General features: G+C 30.8%; 6 protein-coding genes across 12 annotated transcripts in view; 3 read left to right on the top strand and 3 right to left on the bottom strand.

The window, feature by feature from the left end:
* LOC115890441 (serine/threonine-protein phosphatase 4 regulatory subunit 3) overlaps positions 1–10,579 on the bottom strand; it is a 40,627-nt gene extending 30,048 nt beyond the window's left edge. For 2 of the 5 annotated variants that reach the window (XM_030910665.1, XM_030910668.1), the window contains exons 1-5: positions 10,224–10,579; positions 9,765–10,152; positions 4,341–5,258; positions 2,990–3,182; positions 915–1,125 (exon numbers count right to left, since the gene is read on the bottom strand). In XM_030910665.1, coding sequence (XP_030766525.1) covers positions 915–1,125; positions 2,990–3,182; positions 4,341–5,258; positions 9,765–10,097 — 1,655 coding nt within the window. In that variant the 5' untranslated portion in view covers positions 10,098–10,152; positions 10,224–10,579. The remainder of the gene's footprint in view (positions 1–914; positions 1,126–2,989; positions 3,183–4,340; positions 5,259–9,764; positions 10,153–10,223) is intronic. The other 3 variants (XM_030910667.1, XM_030910669.1, XM_030910666.1) reach the window with 2 other exon arrangements.
* Positions 10,580–10,923: 344 nt separating this feature from the next.
* Positions 10,924–12,252, top strand: LOC115890435 (phosphatidylinositol N-acetylglucosaminyltransferase subunit H-like). Of its 2 annotated transcripts, XM_030910660.1 has the most exons (5): positions 10,924–11,117; positions 11,255–11,627; positions 11,685–11,809; positions 11,897–11,968; positions 12,119–12,252. In XM_030910660.1, the coding sequence occupies exons 2-5, from the start codon at positions 11,381–11,383 to the stop codon at positions 12,176–12,178; spliced, it is 504 nt and encodes a 167-aa protein (XP_030766520.1). In that variant the 5' UTR covers positions 10,924–11,117; positions 11,255–11,380; the 3' UTR covers positions 12,179–12,252. The 2 variants fall into 2 exon arrangements, with proteins under 2 accessions (XP_030766520.1, XP_030766521.1); XM_030910661.1 differs by lacking the exon at positions 10,924–11,117 and having other exon boundaries at positions 11,128–11,627.
* On the bottom strand, positions 11,941–12,821 carry LOC115890437. Its single transcript, XM_030910662.1, has 3 exons — positions 12,703–12,821; positions 12,433–12,647; positions 11,941–12,375 (listed from the first exon to the last, which is right to left on the bottom strand). The coding sequence occupies exons 1-3, from the start codon at positions 12,737–12,739 to the stop codon at positions 12,277–12,279; spliced, it is 351 nt and encodes a 116-aa protein (XP_030766522.1). The 5' UTR covers positions 12,740–12,821; the 3' UTR covers positions 11,941–12,276.
* Positions 12,822–13,129: 308 nt separating this feature from the next.
* Positions 13,130–14,468, top strand: LOC115890428 (cyclin-Q). 2 transcript variants are annotated; one of them, XM_030910651.1, is made up of 4 exons: positions 13,130–13,277; positions 13,474–13,713; positions 13,775–14,028; positions 14,089–14,468. In XM_030910651.1, the coding sequence occupies exons 2-4, from the start codon at positions 13,492–13,494 to the stop codon at positions 14,369–14,371; spliced, it is 759 nt and encodes a 252-aa protein (XP_030766511.1). In that variant the 5' UTR covers positions 13,130–13,277; positions 13,474–13,491; the 3' UTR covers positions 14,372–14,468. The 2 variants fall into 2 exon arrangements, with proteins under 2 accessions (XP_030766511.1, XP_030766512.1); XM_030910652.1 differs by having other exon boundaries at positions 13,148–13,356.
* A 419-nt stretch (positions 14,469–14,887) lies between these two features.
* LOC115890392 (RRP15-like protein) lies at positions 14,888–15,946 on the top strand. The gene is made up of 3 exons (XM_030910617.1): positions 14,888–15,015; positions 15,068–15,375; positions 15,429–15,946. Exons 1-3 carry the CDS (start codon positions 14,976–14,978, stop codon positions 15,825–15,827), a joined length of 747 nt encoding a protein of 248 aa, XP_030766477.1. The 5' UTR covers positions 14,888–14,975; the 3' UTR covers positions 15,828–15,946.
* Positions 15,947–16,603: 657 nt separating this feature from the next.
* Positions 16,604–17,464, bottom strand: LOC115890393 (protein SYS1 homolog). Its single transcript, XM_030910618.1, has 3 exons — positions 17,162–17,464; positions 17,035–17,102; positions 16,604–16,979 (listed from the first exon to the last, which is right to left on the bottom strand). The coding sequence occupies exons 1-3, from the start codon at positions 17,330–17,332 to the stop codon at positions 16,739–16,741; spliced, it is 480 nt and encodes a 159-aa protein (XP_030766478.1). The 5' UTR covers positions 17,333–17,464; the 3' UTR covers positions 16,604–16,738.
* Between the last annotated feature and the right edge of the window lie 356 nt (positions 17,465–17,820).

Below are 17,820 nucleotides of genomic sequence, written 5' to 3'. Positions count from 1 at the left end.
TATTTATTCTACTACTGATAGTTGTATAAAAGTAGTAAATCTAGATGGAAATTGTGGCAGAACTTAAATTAATAGTGACACTATCGCGATTTATCGAAAAAGACTCTAAAATAGTTGGTTGTGTAGCATGCGGTAGATCTCGGCAAAAATTGAGTGAAATAACGGAACAACTTTTCGCTAGTAAGTGACTATATAATATACATACGTGTAGTAAACCGATCATTTATGAAATTCACTTAAATTAACTAAATTATATATTTTTCTTGCATTTTAGCTTTTATTTATTACTTGTCAAAGATTAGATGTCAAAGAATTTAGATACGTTAATTTGACTTACTTGCTTCAGTAGCGTATCGGATGTTTGTGGTAATAAATACTTATTATAACTTATCTATTTTTATTAGAATTAACGTAACAATTTTAATAACTACCAACATTTATTCACAACGTAAAATAAAACAACAAATTATTGAGTCTACCCCACGTCTACCCTAAATCATAGTTTTACATTTTTTAAATAAAATTAGAACGACACTGATAAACCGGAATTTAAGTCGGCCATATTTGAGGCCAATCGCGGTGTACCTAAGATTTTTGATATGCTCCTTCCTTAATCTTCTTATTCAAAGCACTAAATAGATAAATTTCTGAAATGACAACTTCATTTGACAGTTATCTTTTACCTTGACTGGTGCTCATAAGTAAATACAGGGCCATAAGAAAGGAGGAATATTTTATTAGTAAACGGTCTAATCAAAAATATCTAAAGTTATTCTTTTGAATGTGGGTTTTAGTGCTCTTCAATAAACCTAAATATAATTATTCTCTAAAATAATTAGGGAAGCCAATAATTGACCCCATTAAAATTTACATGGGAAAATATTGGAATCAAAGTGTAAACAAAAATGTGGTACCTCAATGCACAAAGAACAAGAAACTTGTGCGTTGACTTCATCAGAACCAATATCCGGCGCAGCAGGTCTTTGTTCAAGATGCAGTTCTTGATGTGGTAGGTATGATGTTCCACACAGAACGACAACAGTTCCAAAATAAGTCCCAATAATTGGACGCTCCGGTAGTCTTCTTTTTGTGGCGTATCGTTTATTGTATTATCTAACAGAGGCGCTGAAAAAAATATAACTTAGCTTAAATACAAAATTTCTTTTTGAAAATTTTCGTAAAAAATAACTACTACGCAGAAAGAAAAAAATCGTGGGTGTTTGGGAAGGCTCGAAAGGTAACAATGTTTTTGCGACGTTTCGCGACTTTATTGTCGCTTTTTCAGGCACTATAGGAGAAGCATTTTTTTTTAAAAATATCAAAATAAAATTAACTGGCCACTTACCCAAAACATATTAACACAGATTAGGTATACTATATGTATACAGATAAAAATCTTATCCCTAATTCGTGGTACAAAAATTGTTTTTTATGACGATGTGCAAACGAGCCCAATTTCCTGTGCGCAAAAATAAACTCGCGTAAAAAATAACAATAAACAGCGTCATAGAGAGATATCGCTAAACCGAATAGCGTGCATGGTCGTTAATAAGGCCAGGTGTTATTTCCTTTATGTGAGGTGGTATTAACTCTCTTCATTTATAGTTATTGGATCGGAAATAATTCTGTTCGCGTCGCGTCCGCTATTTAAACTTAACCTAACTTTGAATTTAAAACTTTGAAATTGTTTTGTTTACTAGGTATTTTAAAACTAAAGGGCTAAAGTGCTTATTTCCAGTGCTTTATTGTTCAACGTCTGCCAGTGGGTTTAGGGCAACAAGCAACAAATTCTCTTAGAAGGGCTAAGTCGTCATCTGCTGTAAACCTAACCCTCTTTATAGGTTCTTTAATATGGGAAGAGGTGGAATCCATATTTTGGGCCATATTTATTTAATTAAAACTAATCCCAGCTACTTAAATATCAAATTACCTAATAAAACTAAAGTAATAATTCAAAACAATTCAAACATAACCTAAAATAATAGAACTCGCCGGCCGGCCCCGGTTGTCAAATACCAGCACATGCCCATTTAAGCAATTTTTAAACGTTATTCAGAAATAGCGCTTGGTGTAATTGATCCGCACATTACGACAGGCGGTAACGTTAGTAGCGGGTGTTGCGTTAAACATTGACTCGCGCATATCGTAACCATGATAAGGTACGCGTAAATGACGCTATTCGGTTTTTCGATATCTCTCTAATAACTGTGCCGGTCAGGCGCTGTGCACAATTTTAGAGGCCATAAGTGGGCGTGCTATGGGCGCAAACTAGTAACCTGACTAGTGTCCGATTCTGAAAATTGGAACCAGGAAAAACAATAAAGAAAAAACAAAGTTTATAATCTGTCTAATCTGTGATATTAATCCATATTTTGCCTAAAAACATTCATGGCGATTCCAACCGCCAACACCAAGCCACATACGGAATACCACATGTTGGCGGTTGGAATCGCCATGAATGTTTTTAGGCCAAATATGGATTAATATGTTTTGGGTAAGTGGCCAGTTAATTTTATTTTGATATTTTTTAAAAAACTGCTTCTCCTATAGTGCCTGAAGAAACGACAATAATGTAAATACAATAAAGTCGCGAAACGTAGCAAAAACATTGTTTTCTTTCGAGCCTTCCCAAACACCCACGATTTTTTTCTTTCTGCGTACTAATTATTACTGGGAACTAATAATAATCGTAATAAAATAACTACTATTGTACAGGCTGTCCCGTTTTTTATGGGTTTTATGGAATTTCTCGTTCATGAATACAGAAACAAAAATGCGGTTTTCACATCACTTTGCTACTTTTTTATGAAACTAAAGATGCTACCCACAGATTTTCCTAGCCTTCTTAGTTCCTGGAACACAGGGCGAATTTGAAAATGATCTTCTCAAATGAAAAACTCTGCAAAACACACAAAAATGGGACACCCTCTACACAGGGATGTCTTTTCTTTTCACAATTTCCCTTGAAAGATAAATAAACGTTACTTACCTATTAAAATTTGAACACTATGTTTGTAAAAAAAGTTTAAAAAGTCCGTCTTTTCCGATTTGTTCACCGAGGCGAGCATATTTTCCGGGTCCAGTAATATCCTGAGCACGCCCATCAACTGGACAGCGCCGCCTAATTCTGGGTCGGAATCACAGATCATTTGTTCAATGATGATGTTAAGCAGAATTTGATCCTAGTGAAGAATTCAAAAAATAAATTATTGAAATTCACGTGTTTTAAATTTTTGGATTTTCATGCATGCGTCATCCGTTGATGCGATTATTTTAAATGTATTGTTGCCAACCATAAACATACTCGCCATTGGGATGACTATGTTTTTCCTGACAATGTTATTATTCGTTTTCGACTTTTAGTTTTATATTACGAGTTTTTTGGGACCTTGCAGGTCTGCTTGTAAACATTGTTCTTTTTAAAACCCCTTTTAGTAGCGATGGGAACTATCGAATGAATTAGACTATCGAATGGTTACTGAATGAATGACTTCAACTATCGAATGGTTTTATTCGAATAAAATCATTCATTCATTTGTATACTAAAGCATATGTGACAACCTCGCCGTGCAACTAAATGGTTATCGTTGAGCCACGACTATCGAATGCTTTTGATAAACGAAATTTAGTATTCGTTTGATTTTTGTGTGCGTCAGTGCATTATTAGTTCTTCCAAATTTTTATAACTTCACCTTATAAATACTGTGCCAATTTTGGGTTTATTAAAATATTTAAAATACTAAAATAGTAGTTTTTTTTAATTGACGATTGTGTGCCTGTGTCAGTGCAGGTGTCAAAATTTTTCCGAAAATTTGTGTGATTTTCCGTAGCCCGATCTTTCAATTATTTTATTTTATATGGGATATATGGTCTATTTTTTAATGGGAAATTTTGAGAAGTAGCAATTTTTAAGAAATTGAGATTTATTGATATCCGGTGAAGGTTTTAAAGTCACCTTTTCTGCAAATCAAACTAAGTAGATAGGCGCAAATTTGAGATGTGGCAATGTCGCCTTCTCTATTTCAGTTGGTTTTTACAGTACGTAGTCAACCTCCGGTTGTTTGATCGGGTTAAAATGCACAATGTGATATCTGTTCTTACTAAATCTATGGTTGTGACCAATTGGGATGGTTTGATTGAAATTGCGATTTGTATTATCTGAAAAACGGAAGCATAAAAATGCTACAAATTTAAAAACTACGGAATTTTCTAATTAATCAAAGTCTTTAAATTCAACCTATAAACTTAATATCATAACGTTGGATATCTGACGCATGAAAATCCATTTTTAGTGAATGAAATTAATAAACTCAAATAACCATTCAAAACAATATACTTACGCTTACCTCATCAGTGTTACTGGCTTGCTGCAACGTATACTCTCTGACCACCGACGGCGAATACTCCACGATATAAGTCAGAATATCGATGGAGGCCGTTTTGGTCTTCTGATCCTCCATGGCCAGCGTGATTTCCAGAGCGGGCAATATCCCCAACGACGTCAAAGTCTTATAGAACGACTCCTTGGCTTGCGGCTGCAAGTTCTGAGAATAATTACAAAACTCTTTTAAAAACAACACCAAATCCCTTCTCTTAGTGTCCGGCGTGCTTGGATCAGTCAGCATAGTGAAGAGCTCAGTAAGGAACTTCTCGTCTTCCTGAACCAACGATACAATTTCGACCTTGTTGAAAAATATAAAACTGCTCAACGTGGAGAGCATGTTTTCCTCAAAAACCGATGGAGTAGGCAGTACCACGTCCTGTATATACTGGACCCGAAAGGTCTGGTGGATCTTCGCCAAGAGTTCCGCGTTTTTAATGGGTATCACCTCGCGAAACTTAGCCTGTTGCTTCAAGTATTCCCTGTGACGTTTCGGGGTAGGAGACGACGGATCATACTCCAGACAACCCACCACGTCGAATATTAAGTCGTCGCTGAACATAGTCTCGAACAAAACGTTTTTATTCAGCAGGAATATGTTCTTGAAGATGTCGTACAGGTGGTAGAGTCGCTCGGTGTTGTCCAGGTCCTCGCACATGTGGAACAGGTTGATCAGTTTGCGGATGTAGCCCTCGTTGTCGATGACGGAGGCCAGGGCCGCGGCCAGCTTCTCCTTTCGAATGGGCGTCCGCAGGCAGTTGCTGATGAGGTCGCTGATTTCTTCCAGGCGGTTCAGTTCGCAGGGAGGCAGTTCTATGGGCGGGGCCGAGTCCGACATGTCGTCGAAACGCTCGTCTTCCGATTCTTCGACAATGTCCTGATCAAAAATGAAAAAAGTGTAGACCTAGTTTACGCTGATTTCTTAAGCGGGCGTTCATAAATTACGTGAAGCATTTTTAAAGTGAAAAAAAAACGAAAAGTGGTAAGGACAGCCTACGACTTAGTGATGCGGCGTGTATTTGTGAGCAGTCCACGTGTTTATCAAATATATTGATATTTTTATACAAATTTTGTGAAAGAGAATCAAATTATTTATTAATGTTTCATTTTACGCATATAAAACTATTTGTTACACGTAAAAAACTATCCGTAAAAAGAGAAAAACTATTTTTTAAGTATAAAAAATTATTTGTTACACGTAAAAAACTATTAGTTCAACGTAAAAATATTTGTTACACGTAAAAACTATTTTTTAAATGTAAAAACTATTTTTTAAACAAAAAAACTATTTTTTAAACGTAAAAACTATTTGTTACACGTAAAAACTATTTTTTAAACGTAAATACTATTTTTTAAACGTAAAAACTATTTTTTTAAACGTAAAAACTATTTTTTAAGCGTAAAAACTATTTGTTAAACGTAAAAACTATTTTTTTAAACGTAAAAACTATTTTTTAAGCGTAAAAACTATTTGTTAAACGTAAAAACTATTTTTTAAACGTAACAACTATTTTTTACACGTAAAAACTATTTTTTAAACAAAAAAACTATTTTTTAAACGTAAAAACTATTTGTTACACGTAAAAACTATTTTTTAAACGTAAGAACTATTTTTTAAACAAGAAAACTATTTTTTAAACGTAAAAACTATTTTTTAAACAAAAAAACTATTTTTTAAACGTAACAACTATTTTTTACACGTAAAAACTATTTTTTAAACAAAAAAACTATTTTTTAAACAAAAAAACTATTTTTTAAACGTAAAAACTATTTGTTACACGTAAAAACTATTTTTTAAACGTAAAAACTATTTTTTAAACAAGAAAACTATTTTTTAAACGTAAAAACTATTTGTTACACGTAAAAACTATTTTTTAAACGTAAAAACTATTTTTTAAACGTAAAAACTATTTTTGAAACGTAAAAACTATTTTTTAAACGTAAAAACTATTTTTTAAACGAAAAAACTATTTTTTACACGTAAAAACTACATTTTACACGTAATAAAACTATTTTTTTTTAATTCATTACTTCTTCAACATTTCAAACTACACTTTTTCAAACATGTCCTTAAAATCCTCCAACTTAATAGCTGTTAGTAAGCAGTTTCACGTCAAATATCCGCACATAGCGCACACACGATTTTTTGGAGGATTTTTTGAAAAAACTGGTAAGGTGTGGCGAGATTTGAAAGTTCATAGTTATAGAAAATATTTGTATTATTTTGTTTTGTATTTGGTTTGGTACAAGCTCTTAATTTTTAATTTAAACCATGCCGGAATCATGATAATTTTACCATTTAAATAGCATGCGATTTTCTGACCTTTTACATTTAATTTTTTATCTCCAAAGCAAATGAACCTACAGCTTCGACAAAGACACATTCCAATACAAAATTTTACGCTCTACAAAAGGTCTCTTTGGTTTTTTCCATAAAAAGATTCCTTTAAAAGTTATTCGCGGTCAAAGTTATGCACATAGTTTATAATTAATCATTCACTGCAAATTTTAATTGCGCCTTTTGATTCTGACTAAAAAAACAATATTTCTTTATTCAGTTTTTCAATAAAACAATATTTCTTTACCAACCTTAATATGGAAAACTAATATCTAATACATCTATGATCAATTGATCAAAACTATAATTTAAGGTTATTGTTTCATTGCCTAGGACACAATGGATCTGTAAGGTCGAAGTGATTAACCCCCCTCCCACTCATTCATTGCCTAAATATGTGTGTCAATTGAAAAGAATGAACACATTTCGAGTGTTTTTTTATCTTAAATATTACTTGTATCGAATTAATTAAATTAAATTATTAATTAATTAAATTAAATCATTAATTAAATTAAATTAAATCATTAATTAAGAAAATTAAATTAATTAATAAAATTAAATTATTAATTAATTAAATTAGTTTAATTAATTTGATACAAGTAATATTTAAGATAAAAACCACTCGAAATTTGTTCATTCTTTTCAATTGACATACATATTTATGAACACTGAAAGGCAATGAAACAATTACCTTAAATTATAGTTTTGATCAATTGATCATAGATGGCGCAATATTAGTTTTCCATATTAAAGTTGGGAAAGAAGTATTGCTTTATTGAAAAAAGTATGGCTCTCCTTTTTTAGTCAAAATCAAAAGGCGCAATTAAAATTTGCAGTGAATGATAGAAAAATTTGATTATAAACTATGTGCAAAAATTTGACCGCGAAAAACTTTTAAAGGAATGTTTTTATGGAAAAAACCAAAGAGACCTTTTTTATAGAGCGTAAAATTTTGTATTAGAATATGTCTTTGTCGAAGCTGTAGATTCATTTGCTGTGGAGATAAAAAATTAAATGCAAAATGTCAGAAAATCCCATGTTACTTAAATGAGAAAAGTATCATGATTCCGGCACGATTTAAATTAAAAATTAAGAGCTTGTTTACGTTGTATAAGTTTTTTTAGACCAAAAACTAAAACTTCAGAGGGCGGCAGCAAAAAAAAATCAACTTGGAAAATAATGGACACCCTAATATACAGTATAAAAATATTTAAAGTAGAATTGAAAACGGAGACTGAAGTTATATTCCTGACAAAGTCAATTTAATTGTAATGTTTGCGAGTTGCATAATTGTTGATTCAGATCATACAATATGTATAATACATATAAAATTGTAATATTTCATGTACAGGGACATCATTTTAAGAGACATCATTTTTACAATTTTCCTATTTCATATTGAGATAGTAATAGGATTTTTCAATGGAATTTTAAGCGAGGGTGCCGATTTTCTACCTGCAAATTTTTATAACGTCAAATTTAACAGATACGACGCCATCTTTTTTAAAAATTTAATTTTTCAACCCCCTGTATATCAAAAACAGAAGTGTAATTGTAAACCTAACAATATTTTTTTGGAATGAGCTCAATTTTCTACTGGATGACGCTAAAATATGACTAGCTTCTACGTCCTACTAGTCAACTCGCATACCCAAAAATGTTGCCGTTTGTTGTCCCTTAATTTCGCGCATAAACGATAATCGGTCGGGTATTTCGAATGCAATCTAAACAAAAATAAAAACTTAACCCAGAGACGAACCAACGCAATCAAAACATGTTTTGATTGCTATTCCCGACAGCTGTAAATAGATAAAAAAAAATAAAAACAGCTGTAAAAAAATAAAAAAGTTCTATATTTGTGGGACATGGCAACATTGTTGGGTATGCGAGTTGACTAGTGGGACTTAGAAGCTATTTAAAAAATGTGGGGGTTTTTACATTTAAAAAAAATCAAGTTGGCAACGTATCTGTCAAATTTGACGTTCTAGGTAAAATTGTATTGAAAAATCCTTTTACTATCTTCAAATAGAAAAAGGAAAATTGTAAACTGAATGAGCCACTTAAAGTTATGTCCCTGTACAGTGTCAGCATATTATTTTGTCCCACTTTTAGCCAGGCCATAACATTTATATTTTTGGAGATTTTGGTATAACCAAAATGTCAGAAGTCACACTGTCAAATGTTACAGCTATTAGTCTATTAGTATTAGTATAAACTATCTTTTTTATCATTGGAACACTTTTTTTTTGATTTCAGGTATATGTAACACATGCATTTTAATTTTAACAGTTTTAACAAAATTTGGGAAACTAACTTAACTGTTGAACTAGCTTGAAACTAACATTAGTGTATATTTTTTTATAAAATCTAGATAAAACTCTGAAAAATATAGGATTTGTTTGATACATGTTTGATATATTTTTGAAATTGGGGAAAATTTTGCAATCTATTACATAGGACACCCTGTAATCTATTAGATTGTATATATTATATTAGAAAATATATTATATTAGAATAAATTCGCGCACTCATTTTTGGCAATATGTCATAAAACTTCAAATATATCTTCTACATTAGACATCAATTACAATAAATCTACCAACAATTCAACATAAAAACTTAGTATACAGGGATTTATTCATTATAACAGTCATAGTAGACCAAAGAGAGAATATATGACAGTTGTTACTTATTTTTATACAAAAGAAAATTGTTTTTCTGTCAATTTTTAATGTAGCTTTACATGCATCCCTCATGCATCTTTCTGTAACCCCAATCATATTTAAGTTTGATGTCATTTTTGAAATAAACCAATAAAATTGCATAAAATCAACAACAGTTGATGCATTATGAATGTATGTAGACCCAGACTTAGTTTTCAATTAAAATTGTCTCTTTTCTCAATAGGTATGCTTTAACATAAAATAAAAATTTGTATATTAAAATCCACAGAATATATGAGCCAAAATATGACATTTTTCTTCAATATCATGTCTTAATGGTTTATTTCATATATCAAGTTAATTTATGAAATAAAAAACTTACCTGTGTAATTTCCACTGATGGATCTTTGCCTTGAACCTGACATATTTTCTCCCATATTTCATCACAACCCAACTTCTCTTGAAAACTTAAAGCTAAATCAAAATTATCACCCTCCGACCATACAATTAAAGTGTCCTGTTGCTTTTGATAAGCCGTATCAAGCTGAATTTTGGATTCTAACAGTAAAGAATTATCACTTTCTGCGCGCACCAACAGTGATATACCCTTCAACCGATCCACATAAGATGAAGATACATGTCCCGTTCCCCTGTCATCCCACTGGCGGTCTGCATTTAGTGCATATAGCTTAACTCTGCGTCTTGTATCTGTCATGACTGGAGGTTTGTTTAATCTTTGTCACTATACTGGCAAATTTCCCACATTACGCCTATAAACAGGAGAAAAAGTGACATAATGTATGAGATCAAGGTAATTGCAAACAATATTGTGTCAACTTACTTTTTCCTATATAAACACTAAAGTTGCCGGCTTTCGCTTACAGATAGTCGCTTCCTTAAGTAAATTCTAGCCAGTTTATTATATCAAATCTCCCAATATTTCTATAATATTGGTCTAAAAATCACAACCTTTGTGTATAATTTCTAATACACTGTTTTAGCAGGAGTTTTTATTAAACACCGATTCGTACGTTCTAGAATAAATTCGCGCACTCATACAAGTCCGAAAGAATCGAGTAAATGCAAAATTTCGATTTTTTAACGAAGAAATCAAACAAATTTTCCTTTTTTTCATTAAAATGAGTAACACAAAACTACGGTCGCCATATTGAATCATAACAACGATAACAACGCTCGTAGTACGTAGCTCGTAGATGGAGTTACCGTCCACAACAAGAGAAAACGAAAGCGCTTATCCGTTGCGCATACATCTAGCCGCGAAAGTTGAATACAAATGTTTAATATCAAATTATTAAATACTGCCTTTTATATAATTTTATATAACTACTACAAAATCGTTTTATTTTTAACACTTTTTCTAATTTTCATTTGATATTGCGACTTAAATAATAAAAACTATTTTTAAATAAAGTATATGAAACAAAAGTCCGAATATGAAAAAAAAATCGGAAATTAAAAAAAGCCACAGATTTACAACGACTATTCTGTGATTTGGCATCTGATTTAAAAAAAACGCGGTATTTTTAAATTACATTTACAGATACTGTGTGTCAACAAATTTGCCGATTATCTTGTATTGGAGAATAGTATTTGTTAAATAATTTTGTATTGCTTATAACCTTAAGCTTATAACAATGATTCTTTTTTCCTGAATTTGTAATCAACGTGTAAATCTAATCTCTATGCTGTGATTATTAATTACTAGGTACATAAGGTGAGGTTATTTTTTGTTTTGCTTGATTAATCTGAGATCCTAGTTATTCTGTGAAATCCTAACGTGATTGTGATCATCGTGATTAATCCAAACGTGCTTGATGTAGTCAAAGAAATTGAACGTTATTTTTATTTTAGCTGTAAAATTTTTTAAAAGTTGATGGATGTGATAGCCTGGGATAGCTAGAAAAAATATATTATTCCAATTATACATACAAGTATGCTATGTAGGACTGCTGTGCTTTTTAAAATTAGATTTTTGTTATGGATGAAAACAATTCAAATTTTTCTAACATAAACGGCCAAAATCTAACATTTGATATTAAAAAAAGTAATGGATATCTGAGAATATCGATAAGTAAAAACATACCTTTTATGTATTATATTAGCGCATTTCTTGTTCTTTTGATAAATTTGTTATTGTTAATATGTTCAAATACAGTTAGCATAAGTTTAGGATTAATAATACTATTATATTTAACATATTCCATTATTAATTTAGTGACAACAGGTAATATTCTCGCAACTAAATTACTCTTATTTATGAACCTTGTATTTTTCATTTTAGAAGAATTACAAGTTATAAAAGGATTTGGATACCAGATAGGTCAAAGAAGCTTTATAAAGGAAAATAAAACATTTATTCCCTACGAAAAAGTACAGGAAACATTTATTAATGAAGTAATACATAAGGTAGGTACCTGAATTTAATTACAGTAAAAATTTGTGTAAAAAGGGAAATGTACGTATTTTGTTTTTATGTAATAATTTTTGTTACAGAACAGAATCATTTTTCTGGTCTCCCTTTTAATAAAACAAGAAAATGAAATGGAAATCGTACCTATATTTACTGTAAGTTTAAGTTTTCTACAAATCTAATACTGATCCCTTAATTATAACATAAAGAATTATATATGCAATATTTAATATACAACACATTTACTCGATAATTTATATAATTATATTACATTTATACTAACTATACCTATATCACTTTTTTAGGGCTTAATTCCAAGACTGAATTGTTTGACAATTATATACAACGAACTGAAGATATTATAGAGCTATTAATTAATGTAGATTAAATAATAAGACAACAAGATTTCTACTTCTTTAATATAGAAAAAATTATTCAATATATATATTGAGTTTGCAAACCATCAAATTCCATCCACCAGTTGTGATATCTTGCATTTCTGTTTTTTCTTCAAAATATTTAAAATTTGTATGTGATCACACATGTTTTTAACTTTACCATTCTGAAATAGTATCCAAGAAGATTATATAAAAATAACTATTAAAACAAATTCACTTACTAGTTCTTTCAAATCAGTTTCATACTTTTTTATTACTTTGTCCACATCAGGAATTTCAAGATTACTTGTTTCAGGAAGTTTGAATTCTACACGTTCTAAACACTCTTTCCAGGCTTCGAATTCAATAGAATGTAATTGTTCTATAATATTTGGAGTGTTTAGGTATATGTTATTAAGAATGCGAAGCTCATTATTGACTTCTTCTGCTGAAGATGCTAAAATTGATTCATATTTGTAATAACTGATGTTAAATAACAAGACAATTTTTACCCATCTTCGGTTTTTTTCTCAACGGACTGTTTTCCATTCTGTATTTTTTGCAAAGATAACTTTTTCTCAGACTTTTTGTAACTGTATTGTTTACTTTTTTTCAAATTTAAATATTTTGACAGTTTTCTTCTTTTAAAAGTTTGAAAGCCACAGAATCAAGATAAATATTAAATGTCATACGTCTTGATCATATATAAAATATTTACTATTTATATGTGATCTAAAAAAAATTAGTTATATTTGTACCAAAACAAATACTGCAACTTTTTATGGTTTAAAAGATTTCGATAATTCAGTTAGTTATTCTATGATTTAAAGGTATATCCTCTTCTTGAACTTCTCTATATCACTGTTTACAATCTTGACAAAGGACCCGACAGTGACAATTATGTATTGATATATGATCAATGCAAAAGATCGATATTTTATCAGTTATATCGATACTGAAAAACATTCCTAGCTAGGAGCGATTTTTTACCAGACGTGACAACTAAAATTGTTTAAAAGTTTTTGGAAAAATATTGAATAAAAAAGGAATTGGTTGATATTATCCTTATTTGATACTGTTTGAATAGGTAAAATCATTTTTGGTATACCGCATTTTTATATTTTAGTATAGAACCTCTACCAGAAGTTTTGTTAAAAAAATCAAAGGTTAGGTTTGAAATGCCTAGTTTGTAATATTGTTTTTTTATATATAGAACAGATAAAATACTATTATATGTTAACTGTGATATAAGGCTTTACATTATTTATATGTACGTTTTGCAGCAAACAGTAAAATACAAAATGAAAGACGTTATTGATGTCATGGAACTACAAAGGGAAAAGTCCCGCAGACTAGTTACTGTAGACTACAGGCAGTTGGATTTTAAAGGAGGTTTTACTCCTGCAAGGTTTATATTTGAATGCGGCATGAAGTTAAATGGACAACCTCTAACTTTAGCAACTGCAGCAGTTATAGTTCATAGATTTTTCAAAGAAGTTGATCATAACAGTTATGATTGGTTTGTAAGTTTGTCTAAGACGATTTGAATTCTGTCAAATTTGTTATGTTTGATTTATTTTACAGCTTATTGCCGCATCATCACTATACTTAGCAAGTAAAATAAAAGACGACCCATTAAATATTCGTGATATTATCAATGTCGCCCACAATACTCTTCACAGAGGTTCAAGTCCGCTGGAGATCGGTGACGAATACTGGAATATGAGAGATGCGATTGTTCAAGCCGAATTGTTAATCATGCGAGTATTGAAATTTGAGGCAAATACTGTTCACCCTCATAAGTATATGCTGCATTATTTGAAAAGCATGGAAAGTTGGTAAGATAGTTTCGTAATTATTAGTTTTATATATAATGTTACAGTCAGTTTATGTTTTAGGTTGGGTAAAAATACTCTTGAATCAGTTCCTATAGCAAAATTATCTTCAGCATTCTTACAAGATTTTCACCATGACCCAGCAGTATTAGACTATCAGCCCCAGCATATTGCGATATCTTGTATTTCTTTGGCACTGCAGTGCTACGGTGTACAATTACCTTTAATAGACGACCTGGATGATGAAGCTTGGTATTCTGTATTTGTGAAAGATTTACAGAAGGATAAACATTGGGAAATAATGGAGAAAATTATGGAAGTTTATAACAGGGAAGAAGGAAATTAAATTCATGGTATTAAATGAGACTACATTTTTTAATTAAATTAATATGACTTTCTTAGCTTTCTGTATGAATAAAGTGATCTGAGTAGTTCTGTGCTTACTTTTTATGTTTATTTTGTTTTTGCAATTGTTAATTATACCGTATGATCGAAAAAAAATGGCGTCCAGTTGGCTGGGAAATGACGATCGATGACATTTCCCATATAAAATGACAGCGATCTTCATTTCATAGCCATCGTTGACGCCGTTTTTTCTCGATCATACGGTATTTTTAACTGTTACTTCACTTACTCGATGTTCATTTTGTATTAAAAAAATATTTTGAGGGAGAATTTAGTACACAAGATTTATTTTCTATCAATCGATCGGATAGCTCTGGAAGTTGTAGCCTTAAAAGTAAACAATACCAAAGAGTAGATACAAACGAGACTATCAAATACTGCTAAAGACATATAAAAATTAAATCCCAACCCTGGGCATAAGCATAAGTCATATATCCTACCTCTATATCTTTGGAAATATCTCAAATAAAGAAAGGTTAGGATAAAGTCAGATTTTCTGAGAAAATAAAATAATAATTTAATTTTGAGCATTTTGAATAATCAAGATGACTGTAAAATCTCAAAAAGCTAAAGTTATAGTAGAAGGTATTATGATATTCATTATTGCTTGCAGTTAACTGAACACTTTCATTTCCAGACGATGTTCATTCTAGAAGCGACTCTGATTCTGAAGTTGAATCAAATGCAGAGTCTTTAGAAAACGATTCAGCCGATAATGTAAGTCAATCTTTGAACGAGGCCTGGGCAGATTCGATAGCTAAAATTTTAAATACGAATAAACCTAAAGGCAAAAAATCTCTGGTATTATCGAAAGCCAAGAAGTTAACCGATGTAAAAAAGACAAAAACGAAAGTAGAGAACTTCGAAATAGCCACTTCCGATGGTCAGTTTAAAAGAGAAGTAACTGAAGAAATAGTAGAAGAAGAAACAATTGCAAGGAAACGTGTATGTATAATATGCATCATCAAATACCTATATAAAAATTTTTTGTATTTTAGAGAAGAGAGCTTCCAAATTTGAGAGTGAAACCGAATATTTTGGAAAAGGACAGAGAGAGAACATTGCAGAAAATTGCAACAAAGGGAGTGGTACAATTGTTTAATGCTGTCAAACTGCAACAAAAAGATATTGGTAGGAAGTTGGATGAAGCGGGACCTTTAGAGGTTCATAAAGACAGAGTATTGAAGAATATCGATAAAAGGGCCTTCTTGGATGTGCTTATGGGTGAAAAATCAGAAAATGTTCAAAAAATAGCGGCCACAAATGAGAATACAAGTAATTCAAAGAAGCCTTCGTGGAATGTTCTACGAGATGACTTTATGATGAGTACGAAAATGAAGGACTGGGATAAAGAGTTGGAAGAGAGTGAAGGGGAACAGAATATGGAATTTGATTAATGTCTTAACAGATTTTTATTAAATGTTTTTATATAATACATACTTTTTTTTTGTTAATATTAAGTTAATATTGATTTTTGTTAATATAAAAATATAATGTTTTGTTATTACCTAAAGAAGTGTGAGGAATTCAGTTTAGCATAAATAATATTGACTGAGAGTGTCAGTAATAAGAATTGTTCATACAGTTATTTAAAAAATTATTGGGGAAAAAATTGATAAAGGTTGGGGTGCACGTCATTTTGGCACTGATTTTTTAATGTAATTTTAAACACAATACATATAACACATTTTTATGTGTACATCTTTTTCTATGATTATTACACAAACAAATTATAATTGAATGAAATTATTGGATGTTTAGTGAATGGAAGCTGAAAAATGTGAAGTTCTGATTGATTGGTTATCATTAAAACATCTATGTATTTTCTATAAAAGCTGCAAAACTTATGCAATAATATCAGTTTTTACCTTTCTAATGCAGTTTAACAGCCAAAGGGTGTCACTATGATCTCTTTTTTGTTTAAAATAATTGAGCAGAGAAGAGACAAGTTGCTAATTGCGAATATTTACTAGTTTTCAGATTTTATGGCAACGAAAATCGCAGTTTTAACTAAACAAAATGCAAATTTCATTTCAAATTTGTCAAAGAATACTTACTAGAACAATTGTTAACTTGATGCTTGATGCAACAATGTGTCTCTAAATTTCAAATGTATTTCTATTTATTAGAAATTTGATTTGGTAATAGTCATTTTAATGATGAGCACACCAACTTTTATTCACTTCCCTATATTTATCAAACTAACAAATGTCTTCGCTAAAATAAATAATTTCTGGGCTTTAAGAGTAAAATCATGACAACCTGACATTTCTACAAGAAAATGTATATCACAGTGAGAACTGTATATTCACAGATCAGTTTTAGGGCCTAATGATAACGGTATAGCTGCAAGTTCTGTCCTTAAGCAGAAAAATTCTGCACAAACGCACATAATAGTTGCACATGCAACATTTAATATCCACCATGAAAAGGTCGTTGGAAATTGGCCATTGTAAAACCAACAAATCACTAGATGAATCAGATGCCAAGTAGAACTGAAATCCATACACTGTTTCGTACGTTCCACTATGTACCATAATACAACAGACCTAAAAATCATTATTTGATACATTTTATTTTTTTATATATCTCGTTAAATCTTACCCAAGAAGTGAATTAATTACAAACGCTGATATAACAATTCTGCCGCCAGTATCTCGAACTTGAATCTCCTACAACGATCGTAGCAATCAAGTATAAATAAAAATTAATGTATAGGTGATATGCGTACGTGATATTCAAATATGTGATCCAGAGTTCGTGTATCTCCGACTAAAGAGCCTAGCACAACCAAGAGAAACCCTAAAGTTAAATAAAGTATACATTGCACTGATATTATTTGGGATATTATCAGCCAGGGATCCCATTGTGTGTAACGGAACGATCCAGTGAGTTTCTTCATTTTTAAATAATTTAATAATATAAAAATACTAGTTTTTCAATCATAGTTTCACTTGAGTCACACTATTTTTTGTTTTGAATGAATGAATCAATAGTCTTTTAATCACTTTTAATCAGGGTTCGGAAGTAGTTAATTAAGACGTAATTTACCTGATTAACTACGTGTAGTTTTTCTTAAAAAACTACGTCTTTTCCCGTTCATTAACTACATGAAAACTACGTTAATAAACTATGTATTGATATTACGAATAATTTTCCTTTGTATGAGGTGTAATAGAGATAATATGATGTAAATATTATATTCAAAGCCATATTTCTTCTGTTTTCTTAAATACATTATGTGTTTTTTAAAGTTAAATAAAGTATACATTGCACTGATATTATTTGGGATATTATCAGCCAGGGATCCCATTGTGTGTAACGGAACGATCCAGTGAGTTTCTTCATTTTTAAATAATTTAATAATATAAAAATACTAGTTTTTCAATC

This window comes from Sitophilus oryzae, unplaced genomic scaffold (assembly GCF_002938485.1).
Source record: "Sitophilus oryzae breed Bouriz unplaced genomic scaffold, Soryzae_2.0 scaffold_864_pilon_pilon, whole genome shotgun sequence".
Taxonomy (NCBI): domain Eukaryota; kingdom Metazoa; phylum Arthropoda; class Insecta; order Coleoptera; family Curculionidae; genus Sitophilus; species Sitophilus oryzae.
The sequence above is the reverse complement of the archived record's forward strand: the minus strand, read 5'-3'. Positions and strand labels throughout refer to the sequence as shown.

Coding starts and splice junctions, on each gene's coding strand:
- LOC115890437 (XM_030910662.1), bottom strand. CDS start 12,739: ATGGAAAACAGTCCGTTGAGAAAAAAACCGAAGATGG. Junction 12,648..12,702: donor GAGAAAAAAACCGAAGATGG/GTAAAAATTGTC, acceptor AATCAATTTTAG/CATCTTCAGCAGAAGAAGTC. Junction 12,376..12,432: donor AAACTGATTTGAAAGAACTA/GTAAGTGAATTT, acceptor ATACTATTTCAG/AATGGTAAAGTTAAAAACAT.
- LOC115890435 (XM_030910660.1), top strand. CDS start 11,381: ATGGATGAAAACAATTCAAATTTTTCTAACATAAACGGCCAAAATCTA. Junction 11,810..11,896: donor TTAATGAAGTAATACATAAG/GTAGGTACCTGA, acceptor TTTTTGTTACAG/AACAGAATCATTTTTCTGGT. Junction 11,969..12,118: donor AAATCGTACCTATATTTACT/GTAAGTTTAAGT, acceptor TCACTTTTTTAG/GGCTTAATTCCAAGACTGAA.
- LOC115890393 (XM_030910618.1), bottom strand. CDS start 17,332: ATGAAGAAACTCACTGGATCGTTCCGTTACACACAATGGGATCCCTGG. Junction 17,103..17,161: donor ATCACATATTTGAATATCAC/GTACGCATATCA, acceptor CGATCGTTGTAG/GAGATTCAAGTTCGAGATAC. Junction 16,980..17,034: donor GTAATTAATTCACTTCTTGG/GTAAGATTTAAC, acceptor AATGATTTTTAG/GTCTGTTGTATTATGGTACA.
- LOC115890392 (XM_030910617.1), top strand. CDS start 14,976: ATGACTGTAAAATCTCAAAAAGCTAAAGTTATAGTAGAAG. Junction 15,016..15,067: donor AGCTAAAGTTATAGTAGAAG/GTATTATGATAT, acceptor TTTCATTTCCAG/ACGATGTTCATTCTAGAAGC. Junction 15,376..15,428: donor AAACAATTGCAAGGAAACGT/GTATGTATAATA, acceptor TTTGTATTTTAG/AGAAGAGAGCTTCCAAATTT.
- LOC115890428 (XM_030910651.1), top strand. CDS start 13,492: ATGAAAGACGTTATTGATGTCATGGAACTACAAAGGGAAAAGTCCCGC. Junction 13,714..13,774: donor ATAACAGTTATGATTGGTTT/GTAAGTTTGTCT, acceptor TTTATTTTACAG/CTTATTGCCGCATCATCACT. Junction 14,029..14,088: donor TTGAAAAGCATGGAAAGTTG/GTAAGATAGTTT, acceptor TTTATGTTTTAG/GTTGGGTAAAAATACTCTTG.